The sequence below is a fragment of the Ranitomeya variabilis genome, chromosome 1, assembly GCF_051348905.1.
Source record: "Ranitomeya variabilis isolate aRanVar5 chromosome 1, aRanVar5.hap1, whole genome shotgun sequence".
Lineage (NCBI taxonomy): Eukaryota > Metazoa > Chordata > Amphibia > Anura > Dendrobatidae > Ranitomeya > Ranitomeya variabilis.
Window position 1 is genome coordinate 169,697,683 of NC_135232.1, and position 17,011 is coordinate 169,714,693.

Genomic DNA, 17,011 nt, shown 5'->3' on the forward strand with positions numbered 1-17,011 from the left:
ATGCCTGAACCTCTTGATGAATCATTGTCCTCATACTGGTTAACAATGCAGTCTGTTCATCACCCACAATTTTAGATGTGCACGACTTGCATAGTGGCTTCCGGAAATTTAGCAGCACATGTCGGGCATTTACTTTTCCCTGATTTTTTTCCTTTCGGATGCGGGGATAGGAGGCTCTGCCTAGGATAGATAGAAATACATAGATACACCCTGTAGATAGGGGAGGAGGGGGATAGGGGGAGGGGTGAGCATTGTGGTATGGTTGGTATAGCCTACTCACATGCCCCTGAAGCTAGTCAGTCCCCTCCATAGTGACGACAGTTTTAACCATATAGCCGAGTGCTCCCTTTGTCAGGATGGCCGGCGACATAAAGACCCCTTTAAGATGTTTATATAGGATTTACCTGGTTGGTCCTGCCCTCCTTACCGCCGCTGCGGTTTACCGTGCTGTAATGCCCCGAGGCCGGCGCTGCTGCCGACACCATGCTGCCGCGACCGGAAGTGACGCAGCCGCTGGACCCGGAAGTGACCACCTGGAAGCGGATTCAGGGGAACGCTGCGGCCGCATGCTGGAACTCACCCCCCGGCAGGAAGCGCACGGACCGAGAGCCCCCTGAGTGGAGGAGATGGACCCGACCCCAGGAGCAGCGCAGCACTGGGGAGGCTGAGGGACCCCCCATAACAGGTATCAGCCGCAGATGTCTTGCAGCAGGGAAGGGAAAGGCTGGGCCCCCCGATCTCCACAGCACCGTCGGAGGAAAGGTTTGCCGTTCCTATCCACAGTGGGACAGGAAAAACACTGGTGGGTGGAGTGGGTCCTTTTAACCGCTTGTTGTTCCTGTCCCACTGAGGGTAAGAAGGATGTCCTCCAATGGTGCTGTCAGGATGATGAACTGGAAAAGATCATTTTTGTGAAAAATGTTTTTTATTTTTACGGCTCTATTATAAACTTCTGTGAAGCACTTGGGGGTTCAAAGTGCTGACCACTTGCTATACCAATATATGTACTTTTTTCATAAAAATACTTCTGCCTGGAGTGAAATCTGAGAATCACACGTAGGTAATGCTGTACAGCCCTACAATTAGCAGGATCGTTATAAATGAGCAAGGCAATACACTTAAAAAAGCAATTTTAATATTTTACTTAAAAACACAAACGACATGTGAGCAAAAAAACACAAACTAAATGTTTCTCTTAACAGTAAAGCTTTCTTGAGGAAATCAAGAACTGCATAATATATATATTCTGTACAGTAGTACCCAAACGTTTATCAGTCTAGCAGCATAATTGCACATTTCTAGTACTGCATAGCACACAGAAAAGTCTGTGCTATAAAGTGCCTTTAACCAAGGAAAACCGCTACGAGGTGCTTTTAACCATTAGTCAGCAATGCAGAGAACCAACGTATAGGGTGGGGTGTGTGGCATATCGTATGTATGTGTCCCCAACAGTTAAATTCATTCCTTTAATCCCAGTCATATACAGTAACAGATGAAAGGAGTTTAGATCAGTGAACAAAAATGAACACTTGTACAAAGAGAAGCTTATGTAAAAAAAAGGCCCTTGTGGTTAGTGTTATATGCCCCTTATAGTTGACATTGAGGTCTTAGAATGTCAAGGCATCCATTAAGATATATTAAGGCAAAACTAGTGCAAAGGAAAAGTGGACAAGTGGTCCAGAGAAACCATTAGAACATAGACATAATTTGTTTCCAATATTTTTTTGCAGTGATTTTCCAAAAATTGCAGTGTTTTGGAAAATGGAAATACAATACGAACACTGCCTCATACTTTCAGTGTTGGGTAAAGATTAAAACAGAGTGGACATGTTCCCTATCGTACCAGTTTTAGAAAAAGAGTCCTAAAAAGAGTGTGAAAACCCTGCAGTGTCATGTCTATCTTTCAAAGTCATGCAATCTGCAAATAAAAAGCTTCATTTATGTGCAAAAGGTAGTACGAGATTAGAAAAATCTTGTTTTTGTGACTGGCCACGAGTTGTGAAAAGGGTAGCATCTGCATCCCATTTATCAGGATGGGGAGGCTCTGCAATACCAGACACAACCAGAGCAAAGAGTGGCACTGTCTGTAGCAGAGAGCAATCTCATACATTATGAAAGGCTTTACCTGAACCACAATGCAAACCGTCAATCTTCAGTAGTCTTTACGTAACCTCCTGTTGAACGCTAAAGAACAGTACTACAACCTCCAGGAAGCAACTATAGGATTATTCACTTTTCTTCACATTAACCCTATAAGTTTTCTATTTGACAAAATGCAATTTGGAAAAATTGGGTAAATTTCCAGTGTAAACATGCAATAGCCCTTTAACTCAAGAGACAGTGGTGGATCTAACCAAATACATAATACATCCTGTTGTGTCAGTACAGTAGTACAATAGTGTCCCCTGTGTCTAGTGACTTGATAAAAAAAAAAGACATTCACGCATCATAAATAGTACATACAATGACAATGTGTTTTAGGAAACATCGTAGTGAATAGTAAAGGCAACAATAAACTACACAGAAAAAAAACAAATTAAATAAATACAAAACATTCATTGTACCGCCAACGCCTCATCAATGAGCACATGGAAATCGGTTCATCAATGAGGCCGCTGCTACATAAAGGCACTAAAGAAAAATTAATATGCTATATTGCAGTGATCCCCAACTCCGGTCCTCAAGAGCCACCAACATGTCATGTTTTCAGGATTCCCTTAGCATTGCACAGGAGATTGAATGCTTGCCTGTCCAGGTGATGCAATTATCACTAGGGCAATACTATGGAATTCCTGAAAACAAGACCTGTTGGTGGCTCTTTAGGACTGGAGTTGGAGAACACTGCTATATTGGATACAGATCAGTGAAACTTGAAAATGGCTCCCACCAAGAGCATTTTCTCAGCAATTCAGAGATCCACCTAAAATAATCTAGAACTAAACAATAAAATCTGATATTTCATTCTTAAAAAGAAGCCCTTTAAAGGAGAGTCATTTTAAGGGACAGACGTTCAGACATACATATCGGATATGAAGGCTTATTCCAGTGGCCTTCAGCTAAAACAGACGGAGGAATGACATTTAAAATGATGGGAATGAGGTGCAACCAAAGCATGGAGGACAGCATTACACATGTATTAGAGAATGACAATCGAATGCTTGGTTGTTACATTTCTTGAGAATAATCCAAGTGTTTTTCTGTAATTACTTCTTCCAAATGAATTGCTCCACCGCCCATCAAGGCAAACGCAGGATACATTGTTCCGATGCAGTCCACTTCTCTTTCATACAGACACTTCATGTTGGTGGCATCATAGAACCCCACTTTTCCCTTTTCATAGTCCAGGCAGACCCCTATTCGGACAGGCAGAGGGAGAACACGCTCTCCATAAGCAGTGGAAACATTAGACGCTTTGGGGATAAAGAGCTTTCTCATGCCTATTGTAGCCAAGGTGAAAGGCTGCGATGAGTCAAAGGCGACATCTTCACTGCCGCTGTCGTGACCACTATCCTGATCATATCTGGGAAACACAAAAACTAGGTTATGAATTCATTCTAAATATTACATACAGGACAGCCCCACAAGTACCTGGTTCTTTACAGGGAACAAGTGACACTGGACAAAGCCATACATCTGCAGATAGCGTGCTATTATACAGGTTAATAGTATTAGAAAGGTGCTCGGCCAAAGAACTGCAAGTGCGGCATTTGGGGGAAAATTAACTTTATTCCTCCTGGGAGCTGCCGGCTTTCAGTCACTCATACAGAGTTGCAAAGACGGCTACACTCCCATCTCACTATACCATGAGTAACAGCTGTAAGCACCACCCGGCACTTTGCCAGCCGGCTCTGTACTGATGCACAGCAGAGGCGGCTGCCAAGTGCCAGGTTGTGTATGCAGCTGCTGCTCAGTGCCATGAGTGAGCAGCGCTGACTGAAAGATGGCAGTTCCTGGAAGGAATAAAGTTAATTTCTCCTGGTTGCTTTGCTTTCAGTTCAGCAGCTGGGCACTAGAGATGGGCGGACACCTGGATGTTCGGATCCGGACAAACGGTTTCAAAGTTTGGGTACCACAACAGTTGCCGGAACCAAACACCATTCACTTGAATGGGGGGCCCGAACATCCAGAGTTTGCCACGCTGTCATGTGCCTCCGGTCACTGGTGTCAGCTGATGGGACTACTGATCCCATCATCCGATGCCTGCTGCCGCTAACAGTGAGAACTGGAGCGGTGAATGGGAGTATTCATCAGCCGCTCCTGCACTGTAAACAAAATTTTAAAAAGCGTGGGTCCCCCTGTAGTTATGTTTGGGAACCGTGGCTCTCAGACCAGCAGGTATCATTTCACCACCGATCAGAAGCGGCACATGGCAGCATGACAAACACCCAGTGCTCGGGTACCCGAACAGTAACACCGACTTCCTAGTGAAGGATGTGCCTGAACAGTAGGTGTTCGGTACAGACGCCGAGCTTTATTTTTCAGGTTCGCCCACCTCTACTGGGCACCTTTCCAACGCCATTTAACTGCAGATTGATCCTACCTGATGTGACATTAACTCAGAACTCCTCCTGATCTCACAATGCAAAGGGCTTGGGTGACTGCCACATGTACTTCATATTTTAGTAGCGGTTGTGCTTTGTATGGCAGCTCAGACTCATTCACTTGTTTTGTGATTAGCTGTAATACTGGACACTACTCCTTTATCCCATACAAGAGCTGTGCCCAGTAAACCATGAAGGGACACCGTGCTTGCATCCTTAAACAGCTGTTTTAGGCCCCCATCTAACTAACAATGATGGCCCATACCAAGAACACATTACATCATCATTTGGCTGACCGCCACCTCTTCAGTGCTCTGTGTTTTGATGGGAGTCAGAATCTTACACCCCTCGGCAGCACAGTGGCTCACTAGTCAGCACTGTAGCACTGGGGTCCTGGGTTCAAAACCCACCAAGGACAGCTGCAAGGAGTTTGTATGTTCTCCCCGTGTTTGCCTGGGTTTCCTGTCACACTCCAGAGACATACTGATAGGCGATTTAGATTGTGAGCCCCAATGGGTACAGCGATGATGACGTCTGTAAAGTGCTGTGGAATATGATAGCGCTATATAAGCAATGCATAATAAATAAAGCGTGCCCCCCATACACACACTAGGGGGCCATTAATTCTCCAGAGAGCCTAATAAAGTGTGGTTTATATACAGCAGACCCATTGTGAAGGCTGCGCCATTAGGGTGAATTAGGAAAGCACGCAGCTGACAGATCTCAGTATGTTCAGGGTTTTCTTCCAGGCAGAAAATTCATCAAAACTTAATTTGTCAGCAATTTCTCTTTTTAGACAACTAGTTGGCGTCGACACTGGAATACCCCCCAGGAGGAGACTGACAGCAGACGTAGACTAATGAGAGCTGTAGCTAGGGACATAGCTGCTGCTTACACAAATTAATGGGTTTTGCTAGAAGCCTAGCTCATATTCTGACATTCCCCATATGACTGAATGTGATAAAGTTACATTTTTCAGCTGCTGTTTGGATTAGGTCAGCGATCTTACAGGAGAATTATGGTTTTCATTAATTGGAGCAGGGTCATTCATTACTCCCCCCCCCCTTTTTGTCCTCTACATTACCTGGGACTACTAATGTCACGAGGGTTATGGAGCCATTCTTGCAGCTTGATATCCGATGCAACTCCGACCTTCACCATGTACGAGTAAGGCTCGACCGAGAAGGCCCAAAAATGCTTGCCCTTCGTGATGCCAGCATCGCCAATAATGTAATCAAGGCACATGTAACATCCAACTTGTACGCGTTCAGCTCCGAGTAGTAGGGGATGACCGGCGACACTTTCCACGGTGTTCCTTCTGTCGTTAAGCATCAGATGCTCCTTGTTGAATCCACATTTATCATCAAAAAGAAAGCTGAACACTAACAGATGAAAAAAAACAGAAATTTATTATTAATCAAAATTAGGAGAATTAAGTGGAAATAAAAGAATTTAAGTAAAAATTTCCAGGAAATGATCATTTCCATTAACAAGAGGATTTGTCAGCAAATTTTTGCCATGTTAGGCCTCTTTCACACTTCAGTCTTTTGGCGTCAGTATGAAACCGCCATTATCCTCAAATAGCGGATACGCCATTTTTTTTTTTTGGCGGATCCGCTATTTTCCCATAGACATACATTAGCGACGGATTGTGGCGGATGGTCGTCCGTTCCATCCGCCATATGACGGATCCGTCGAGATTTGGCGGACGTCATCTAGACATTGACGGACATTATAACTTTTTTTGTCTGCGCCGAAATGGCGGTTCACGACGGATCCGTTGCGTCCTCCATTCCATAGAATGGCCGCCTATGGGCGAAGGATCCATCGCGACCGTCATTTCGGCGGATCCGTCGCCCCAATCTGCTTTTTCAATTGCGCATGCTCCAAAAAGTAGATACTTTTCCCAGACAACCCCCAAGTAACGGATCTGTCAAAAAAAAACAAAACGGATCCGTTAGAACCGTTTTCTCAACAATTGTGACGGATCCGTCACTATGTTGGAGGTGACTGACGCCAAACAACTGAAGTGTGAAAGAAGCCTAATCCGACATCACTTACTGGGCTGTATGTTGCCATTTCAATAAAAATCGTTTTAATCAGCAAGAAATCACTACAGGACTGGGTGCCTTGTGCCCCCTAGTCTACCAGTCTCTGCTCGGTGTCATTTTGTCCCCACCACTGAATAAACTGTATAGACAGAAAAAAGTTACATGGAAAACTGCCAATCAGTGGTGGGGTTATCCAGAGCTCAGCATTCAGAGAACTGCTAGATCTGCAGTAGAGAAAGCAGTGATTGTATCAAAATGACAGCAAGCAGCCCAGTATGTGACAGTGCTGGCATCCCCTACATGTGGCCTTCAGATTACATAGCAAAAGCCGGCCGATCTATTGCCTTTAATTTAAAAGCCCCTAATGACCAGCTGATCAGGTCAATGAAAAACACATTTGGGCAACTGATTGTAAGCACTGGCTATTCAAACAGCACCTGTGCATCACACTCACAAGCCTATGGTTCAGTGATCGAGGGTTACAAAGCTTTATGATGCAAACCCATGGTATACCTGGGGCAGGTGGCGTCTGGAGGATGACTTCTTTGCTGTGGGTGCTGCACATGGAGCCTCTAAGGCCCTGCACTCGAAAGCAGTAGGAGCTGTTTAGGTCTAGATCAGAGACCACTTTACTTGTACTCGATGCTTCAATTTCGTTCCATGAAGGATCTTGATTTTTATCCAGTTTCCGGTACTCCAGAATATAGCCGTCCGTGAAACCTGAATCGTTAGGCTGATTCCAGCAGATCTTCGCGTTGTTGTATACTTTGCTCTCATCCGTGTTGATTTGAGGTACCTCTAGAGCTAAGCATATACAAAAAGGATAAACACTTTTTAAATTATAATTTATTAATTCCAAATATGGATTAACAGGAAGATCACAATTTTCTGTAACAATTACTACTATGAAAAACCTATTTCGGGGCCTACAAGATTGCACCATCATTTTTGGACTATAAGGCACACAGTATTTGGTGATTTTTAAATCTGTATTTGTAAGCCAAAACCAGGAGTGGAACAGAGGTTAAAAAAAAAAAAAAAAAAAAAAAAAAAAAAAAAAAACTCAAAAAATACTCAACGTGTGCGCATGGCCTAAAGATGCACTTTTCAGCAAGAGAAAAAAAAAAAAAATCAGGTTGAAAATTTCTAGGATTGGAAGCAGGTCTCCTCGGCCTCCCACCACCTGCAGTGTCAGACCACCTCTGCAGTGTGCGGACCGCGCGCTCAGGTCCTCCCCTGATCACAGATCAAGATACATGTGGCCATACAAAGCTTTCTCTCCCTGCCTGACACCGACCTGTGATCAGTGCAGGACAGGAGAGAACACCATTGTCCAGTCTGCCAGACACTGCTGCCCTGGTCGCTGCCCCTTCCTCTCCTCCAGCCCCACATCAGGGAGCGTCGATGTGAGCGGAACTGAAAGAAGGAATTCACTGCAGGGCAAAATTTTTATTCTGTGCTAAAGTAAACTGGCAGAATAATTTTGTCACTTGTATATATGTAGTCTGCTGTGCACCACAACATGTAGCTCATGACACAGCACAGGTCCACTACATCGGTTCAGTACAGGATTCAGCTATTCCTGCACATTATTTCTCAGTCACCGTAAACAGGAATTTTGCATCATTGAAATAGGTCACCTAATCAAAGACAAAGCGGTAGTAATGCTTGTAATCAATTTTTTTTTCTAGCGCACAAAAATCGCCAGCAGCACTTTAGGCCAGTCTAAAGAAATGCATTTTTAGGTCTCGCTTAAAACTGTGGGTATTGGGAATTAATCGAATTGTCCTAGGTAATGCATTCCAGAGAATTGGCGCAGCACATGAAAAATCTGGAAGACTGGAATGGGAGGTTCGAATTGAAGGGGATGTTTAACCATAGGTTATTAGTGGAATGGAGGGCACGGGTAGGGCGATAGATGAGGGAGATTTAGGGTGGTGCTGAACCAATGAGTGCTTTGTGGGTCAGAGTGATAAGTTTATATTGAACTCTAGCGGATGGACAACCAGTGCAACGACTGGCACAGGGTAGAGGCATCGGTGTAGCGGTTGGAGAAGAATATGATCCTGGCTGCTGCATTGATGGATTGTGACATTAACCCATTTTTCAACCTCCATTCACAGTTGCATTTAAAATTGCAGACTTTTAAAAGTCATTTAGGGCTTGTTCACACTTCTTGCTGAGAAAAAAAAAAGTTTTATAAAATATCAGCAAACTGAATGAGCATGTGCTGCTTATTATAAACATTTCAAATCTGCAAGGAAAAATTAAGTCAAATTCTTTCAGCTTTTTTGCAGCATTTTTCAGATTCAAATGAATGGGGGGGGGGGGGGGATGCATGTATTTTAGTTTTTCCTGCAAAGATTCTGGTGTTTAGTGTAGAAAAATCTGCTGCAAATACAATGTGTGTTCATACCCCAAGTGTTACCTCAGCGTATTCCCACTTACGAGATCATTTATGGATTTTTAAATTACTATGAAATTTTTTTCCCCTGCTTTCCTTTATCCACGCCTGGGTGTGTAGTAAAGTCCGAAAAATGTGATTATAATAAAACTTAAGGCAAGATTTCTTCAAAATGGCTTTAAGAGGATGTGATGTTCCTGCAAGTCTGCTTTCAAAAGAAGATTGCATGATGAAGACAAAAATTAAGGAGCTACTAGTGTCTCTTGACTGCCAGATCTACACAGCTCAGTCACTACAGCACTGTGTAAAAGACTTAGGCAGTAAATGTAAAAAAAAAAAAAAAAAAAAAAAAAAAAAGCTGCAAGGTAAAAAGTCTTTAAAAAAAAATATATAAATAGTGTTCGATTTTGTCTATTAGGCCGGGATCACACATGCGAGATACGGCCGAGTCTCGCAGGTGAAAACCCAGCTCCGGCACTCCGGAGCGGAGCGTGTAGCCGCACAGCAATACATGGAGCTGCACACTCACACGCCAAAGCTGGGTTTTCACCTGCGAGACTCGGCCGTATCTCGTGTATGTGTGATCCCGGCCTTAAAGGGAGAGTCACCCCAAAAATCGTATCTGAGCTAAGACAACCGGCATCAGGGGCTTATCTATAGCATTCTGTAATGCTGTAGATAAGCCCCCAATGTATCCTATTCTTTTGTGCAAGTCTACCTAGAAGAATCGATTGGTGTGACCACCCTTTGCGTTCAAAACGGCAAATTTGATTTGGATTTTTCACTTTTTCATTTTTTAATTAAAGGGAGTCTGTCACCCCAAAAATCGTATCTAAGCTAAGCCCCCAATGTAACCTGATAGAGGAGAAATAAAGGTTAATAAAGGCTATAGTATACTCAGCCAGGGGCGGTCCGGTCTGATGGGTGTGGCCGGTCGGATTCGGGGCCTCCCATCTTCATACGATGACGTCCTCTTCTTGCCGTGGCTCCTGCCCTGTTGAGGGCAGATCAAAGTACTGCAGTGCGCAGGCGCTGGAAAATTCAGAGAGGCCCGGCACCTGCGCACTGCAGTACTTTGCTCTGTCCTCAACAGGTCAGACAAAGTACGCCTGCGCCACAGTGTGAAGACAAGAAGAAGACGTCATCGTATGAAGATAGGAGGCGCCGGACTGGACCTCGACGCCACATCTGACCAGACCGCAGCGGGACCGCCCCTGGGTGAGTATAATCTAACCTTTATTTCTCATCTATCAGGTTACATTGGGGGCTTAGCTTAGATACGATTTTTGGGGTGACAGACTCCCCTTTAACTAAAAAATGAAAAAAAGTGAAAAATCCAAATCAAATTTGCCGTTTTGAACGCAAAGGGTGGTCACACCAATCGATTCTTCTAGGTAGACTTGCACAAAAGAAATCTAAATCCAAAAAAACCAAAGGGATTAATCTTTGAAGTTTGTTTTTAATATCTTGAATTTTTTACTATTCTGCATTAAGCTTACTTGGTTGTTTTGCACTATACGGTGCAGTCAATGAGCTCCGATAAAGGCCGGTCTAACCACTTATACTGCTGGTTTATGGCAGCTTAACATCCAAGATGTCACATCAATAGTGACCACAGCATCTGTCACAGCTGCCATCGGCCATGCAAGTTAACCTTTATTATAGCAATAAACATATAAAAACCGACTAAAAACTATCAGCATATGACAATGTAATGTAAATGCACAACACACAAAAGTGCAATAAAGACACCAGAAACAAGTGAAATGAGACACCCCATATGGATTAACCGTATCCCATATCTGCATAATGCCATTATCCGCATGGTTGAGACATGTTGCTCATATAGATGTACTCAGAGAGTATGGGAGGCACCTGCTCTATGATGTAAGTAGATCTCGTGGTATAGTTATAGCTTTAGCATAAGCATGGTGCCCCAAATAATTTGTGCCATACTTATAATGAGCAGAAGCCCCTCCAGTGGACTTATGAGGAGAGCATGTCTCACCTGACACCGGGTAAGTCTCAGGGGTGCGTGCTCATTTCACTTGTTTCTGGTGTCTTTATTGCACTTTTGTGTGTTGTGCATTTACATTACATTGTCATATGCTGATAGTTTTAGTCGGTTTTTATATGTTTATTGCTATAATAAAGGTTAACTATTTTTATATATAAAAAAACAAAGTCTCCTTTGGTTCTCTTTGATTAGATACAGCAGTTGTAAGGAGGTAAACATGATGTATGTGTGACAAATGGCGGTCACAATAATGAATCTGGAAATTGTGTTACTCATCGGCCATGCAAGTAGTGGACTCTGCACTCCTAGAACATGCATGCTGTACATATAATGGCAGATAAGTGTTACATTTACCTTTGGTGAAAGACAAGTCATTCAGTAAGCCTTCTTCCTTAGAAATATCAACCAAATAGTCTTCAAAGCTGGAATCTGCAGCTGGGTGGAAAGTTTTCAAAGATTCTGAAGCTTTCTGAATTCTGAAAGACAATTCCAACCATAGATCACAATGTGACAGAACATGCATGTACAAATGGCTAACAAAAAAGCTCACCACCTGTTAGAAAAAAAAAAAACCTTAATTTTCAACTTTTCCTCTATTTGGCCCATTTGTGTGTTAAAGGAGAAATTTTTGACAAACAGCTAATATAGTGTCTAGTGTGCATTTTCATTAGCTTCTCAGTATGAGTAGCAACATTTTTTTTTCTTTTTTCAATTAGGAACATGGATTTTTTGAGACGGCAGCTGCCCAACAACACTACCACAGATTTACTGTTCCATTCTCGTTTTATATTAGTGGACACAGACTGATAAATGTGACATTTTCAGATTGTTCAGAGGATCAGGTTACATTTTGAGCCCATTTACACCACCTCTTGGCTCTTGCTTTTTGACACACCTCGTCACATCTTAATCCACTTCCACCTGTGAATCCACACACCTCTTTGGAGGAGTCCCATTCTGTGTTCTTTGTATTTCTACCCCATGTGTGTACATATATTTACATCCTGGATCTGGAAACATACCTGGTTTGTAGCTGTTTTGCCGTTTGAACAAAGCAGGAGTGATCAGTTTCCTTCAAGACTTCTTGTGCATATCCCACCAGCCCATTGTTCTCCAGGAGGCCCTGATATTCCTCCAGCTGACTCTGTAGCTTCTCTAATCTAGAAGACTGGGAGCTCTTTATCGACTGCAGCACAAACGCTTTCCTACCTTCCAAAATATTAAATAGTTTATCAAAGTTGTAGGTAGCCTCTTCAACGGCTCGATCTCCATTGCTCTGAAGGGTTAAGAAAAAGCATGGAAATAATTTAAATAGGCACCAATAGGGAGCCAGCTAAGAATCGTCAAAAGCCAGCTGAGAGCTGATCTACCCCTTCAATAAATCCAGATCAGTTACACCGCATACCTCAGTTCTTCTGATTAAAATCTCCAGTTCAGTTATCTGGGTCCTCACTTGGCTCTCTTTGCTGATCAGATAACCAATGCCCTTTGTGAGCTTCTCCTGTAAGACCCCCCCAAAAAAGCAAGGCCATTATTCATCATTGTGCCTTACAACAAATGCTGTAGCTATATTATATACATACACCTTTAGCAAATTTGGACCATTAACAGTGGTGCATTAATTTTGTCCTAAAATCGGCAAGACACAGCTCTACCACCCAGTTATAAGGAGAGCAGACTATACTGACTGGTTGGGTCAACATTAGTCTAATGTGTATGGGGCCAACAGTGGCCAGCGGGGGAAGAGGTTGGTCGGGCAAGTCAAACTTTTTTGAACTCTGACTCCATTGCTCTCCCAGAGACAAGTGCTGGCTGAGGGGTCAGCTGACTTTGTATAAAGCACACATGGTCACTGTTGACTGAACATGCCTGTATCTGAGAGCTGGCCAAGATGACTGTCGACCAAAGCATCCTACGATCGACACCTAATGTGTATGGTCGTTCTAATGTGTTCTCAATGGGGTAAACAAGAGAGTCACTGCCAGACACCCATCTATCTAGATAACTAGAACCAGCTTATCTGTCAAGACAAACATCTGCAGTTATCTTCTCAAAGTGCTGTAAGCTCTGCCTGATTATAATCTACGATAAAGCAGAGTTGGACCTCCTCAATACAATCACAACATCCTCTGAGTACTTCAACTTCCTTCTCACAGGCAGCCAATGTGGGGAGAGGGCAGTACAGCTGACAACACCGCAAGAAGGCAACTGCAAATATGGTGTTTGTAATGAGACAAGGCTCAACTCTGCTGTACTGTGTGGGTTATAAATCAGGCACAGCACAGCTATAGAAGCAAATGTATTAACAATGAGAACGTTCTGCTCTAATGTATTGCGTTAGCTCTGCTCTCACTGCAGGACTGAGTGATGAGAGCAGATTATTCTTAACAGTTCATTTACATATAAGAAAAATCGTGGCTCTGGAATAAGTCACTGGATCTACATATATGTCTATCTGCGATCCAAAACCTCTTTAAGGTTATGCGCACACAGTGTCGGGAGTACCCACAATTTTTGAAGAGGAAGACACTTCAGAATTAGTCAGTCATTTTCCTAAAGCATAGTTTTTGCCTTCTTCCCAGCTACCTTTTTGATGGTGCCTTTTCTGTTGGCTTTTTACCCATTATTATAACGGTGCCATCCTTTTATAGGACCGCACGTCAATTCAGAGATCTATTTAGATGGAGCCATTCTGTTACAAATGATGTTAGGCCACATAGTGCACCTACCCTGCAAGTCACTGACCGACCCTAAGGGATAACAGACATAGCAGACACGCGTTTCGGAAGGTGGACGTCATCAGTGCAGAGAAGGGCTTGCATGACTTAGATGCTCTACACTAATCAGAACCAAATACCGCAGTTTTCTGAATATACTTGATTTGCTTGGTCAACTCCCGATGTCATGTTGGAAAACTCATTAAGGCTCAGATATGGACTTGTGGTACTACATCGCGGCACTAGTACTTCGAAGCATCTCCAAACCATAGAGAATTGCACTCCACATAATCAGTCTTAAGAGTTAGTCAATTGTTGGAAAGCCATCCACACCTAGAACTGATGTGTATGTGATACATTTTTAACAAGTCCTCTGACTGTGGATTATAACTTTATTAGGGTATAAAATTTCTCCATGGTTTACAGTCACTGCCAGGTTTACCTTCAGCGTCTTGTAGGCGTTACTCATGGTGGTCACTCTGTGGTTTGCATGTGAACCTGAGAGTTTACACAAATGACAAACCGGTCTTCTGCAGATCTCGCAATACATGTTCACCTTCTCTGTCTCGTGTTCAGGACACATGAGCACCTGAAAATACAGCATAGGATCAGGACAACGCTTTCTACAGAGCAGCTTTACCTTGATGCTTAATATACTTAGCGATTACTGTTCGATCAATTCATCCATTCAGTCATGTTTAGGTCTCGGCACATTTACTAGATAGCGATAAGGAATATTGTATGAATTGCAAGTTTACCACTATTCACCAAGCATTCTACTAGGCTCATCCCTCCCATTCTGTACAGAAGACCTCAGCACACATTGTGGAGAACTTGACAGCCTACACATACTGTAGATCACTCATCATGCACCATTCACTATGGAGTTATCACCGCTTCCTCTGCACAGGGATCCTCGCCCTAATGACTGCATTCTCATGAAATGGATTCTGACAACAGGTTTTTGCCATGTAATGTGAAAGCTGCACTATGCTGAGACTGACCTCTGTTCCAGTGATGAGTACCTTACTGGGCAGCTTGCTGTAGTTTAGATGGCCTCTCCCGTTAAGAGAGTACCACTGTGCATAGGCAGGAAACTAACAGTTTACATAAAGCTGCCCATCAGTGATGGGGGAGTGGTTACAAAGCAGAAGGACTACATGGCACAAGACAACTAGACATCTCATACCGATAAAACACTGATTTTATTGAAACCGCAACAAGCAATGCATCACTGGAATCTCTTTAAAACAATAGGGTGTCTGTTTTTAGTTCTTGTTTAACAAATTCCCTTTAATCTTCTGCCGTCTGGCAATCCACTCATGATGTAAATGGATTACTGAAACATGGCAACAGATCATATAGAAGCAAATCGCTGTCTCTAATATAGCACCCGGAAGGACATTATGTAACAAGTAGCTGACCATCGTCCAGGGAACCCAACCATTATGTAGTGTCAGTATAATCTTACTGATTTTTCAGAAGATGATCACTAACAAAGGAGGAATATAGAATTATACACATGTTCAGACATGCACAGCGCACCAATGAAGCCAGGGCACATTCATCCAGTGTCATTGTGCATTGACATGAGGACAATAGTTTGCAAAAGTCCACAGTAATGTTCCACAAGGGCACAATATCGTTAGTGGGACGAGTAGTCTGGGGAAACCAATGCCCCCTTGACTAGTCTGACATTAAATTAGCATATCGCAAACTGGTTTATAAAGCCGATTTTGCCATTTACTGCAATCAAAGAGTACAAAGGGCTTATTGGGCTGGAAGCAGGGGGATGGGATATTTCTAAATATGCGATTGCTAGAAAAATCTGAAATGTGGGTCTGTTCTCAAAGTTATATAAGGACAACCTCCATTTGCTGATATGTACTTCAAGGATCCTTTTAGGACTGGTGGCGCGATACAACTACCGATCAGTAAACGTAACGTTCGGCGGTCATTTAAAAATGCCTTGCAGACCAACGTAAATGACTAGATCGTTCGGTGCACTTAGTACTCACTGCCTCGTCCTACAGCAGCCTGTGCACAGGACGACGTACAGGCGAGGACACTTATGCAGCACAAAAGATCATGTCACCCAATGAGTGGTGAATGGCAGCCTGTTTACTTGTAAAGTTAATGAAACGAGCGTCAAATTTCATCCACGATTATCTTGCAGTTTAAGGGAAGAGTCAGACGGCTGTATAAAGCGGACGTAGATCGGAATGCAGGGCTCGCACTGGCTGGCGGGTCTCTACAGAAGAGTGAGCTTCATGTGTGCATTTCTATGCCAGCCAGTCCGTGCACCATGTTCCGTCCACGTCCAATTTATATATGGCCGTCTGACTGCATTCTCAATGCCCCTTACATGTCTGAGGCTGGGATTAGGCTTAGGGTATGTGCACACGTCAGGATTTCTTGCAGAAATTTTCCTGACAAAAAAAACGGACATTTCTGCCAGAAAACCGCATGCATTTTTTTTTTGCGTTCTCTCATGCGTTTGACGCTTTTTTCCCCCAAATGCATAGAATTGTGGGAAAAACGTGGAAAATCCGCAAAATTAACCCCTTCATGCCGCGGCCCTTTTTCGTTTTTGTGTTTTCGTTTTTCGCTCCCCTCCTTCCCAGAGCCATAACTTTTATTTTTCTGTCAATATGGCCATGTGAGGGCTTATTTTTTTTGCGGGACGAGTTGTACTTTTGAACGACATCATTGGTTTTACCATGTCGTGTACTAGAAAACGGGAAAAAAATTCCAAGTGCGATGAAATTGCAAAAAAAAGTGCAATCCCACACTTGTTTTTTGTTTGGCTTTATTGCTAGGTTCACTAAATGTTAAAACTAACCTGCCATTATGATTCTCTAGGTCATTACGAGTTCATAGACACAAAAAAAAAGTGCCATTTTCCGATACCCGTAGCGTCTCCAATTTTCGTGATCTGGGGTCGGGTGAGGGCTTATTTTTTGCGTGCCGAGCTGATGTTTTTAATGATACCATTTCAGCGCAGATACGTTCTTTTGATCGCCCGTTATTGCATTTTAACGCAATGTCGCGGCGACCAAAAAAACGTAATTCTGGCGTTTCGGATTTTTTTTCTCGCTACGCTGTTTATCGATCAGGTTAATGCTTTTTCTTTATTTGATAGATCGGGTGATTCTGAACGCGGCGATACCAAATGTGTAGGTTTGTTTTTCTTTTTATTGTTTTATTTAGGATGGGGCGAAAGGGGGGTGATTTAAACTTTTATATTTTTAATATTTTTTTTCACATTTTTAAAAACTTTT

General features: G+C 43.0%; 1 protein-coding gene across 2 annotated transcripts in view; it reads right to left on the reverse strand.

The window, feature by feature from the left end:
* Window positions 1–1,113: 1,113 nt before the first annotated feature.
* The window catches only part of TRIM36 (tripartite motif containing 36), a 35,855-nt gene continuing 19,957 nt past the window's right edge, over window positions 1,114–17,011 (reverse strand). For both annotated transcript variants that reach the window (XM_077290536.1, XM_077290526.1), the window contains 7 exons: window positions 14,173–14,319; window positions 12,419–12,514; window positions 12,036–12,289; window positions 11,368–11,489; window positions 7,106–7,396; window positions 5,626–5,923; window positions 1,114–3,520 (listed from right to left, as the gene is read on the reverse strand). In XM_077290536.1, the coding sequence (XP_077146651.1) occupies window positions 3,166–3,520; window positions 5,626–5,923; window positions 7,106–7,396; window positions 11,368–11,489; window positions 12,036–12,289; window positions 12,419–12,514; window positions 14,173–14,319 (1,563 nt within the window). In that variant the 3' untranslated portion in view covers window positions 1,114–3,165. The remainder of the gene's footprint in view (window positions 3,521–5,625; window positions 5,924–7,105; window positions 7,397–11,367; window positions 11,490–12,035; window positions 12,290–12,418; window positions 12,515–14,172; window positions 14,320–17,011) is intronic.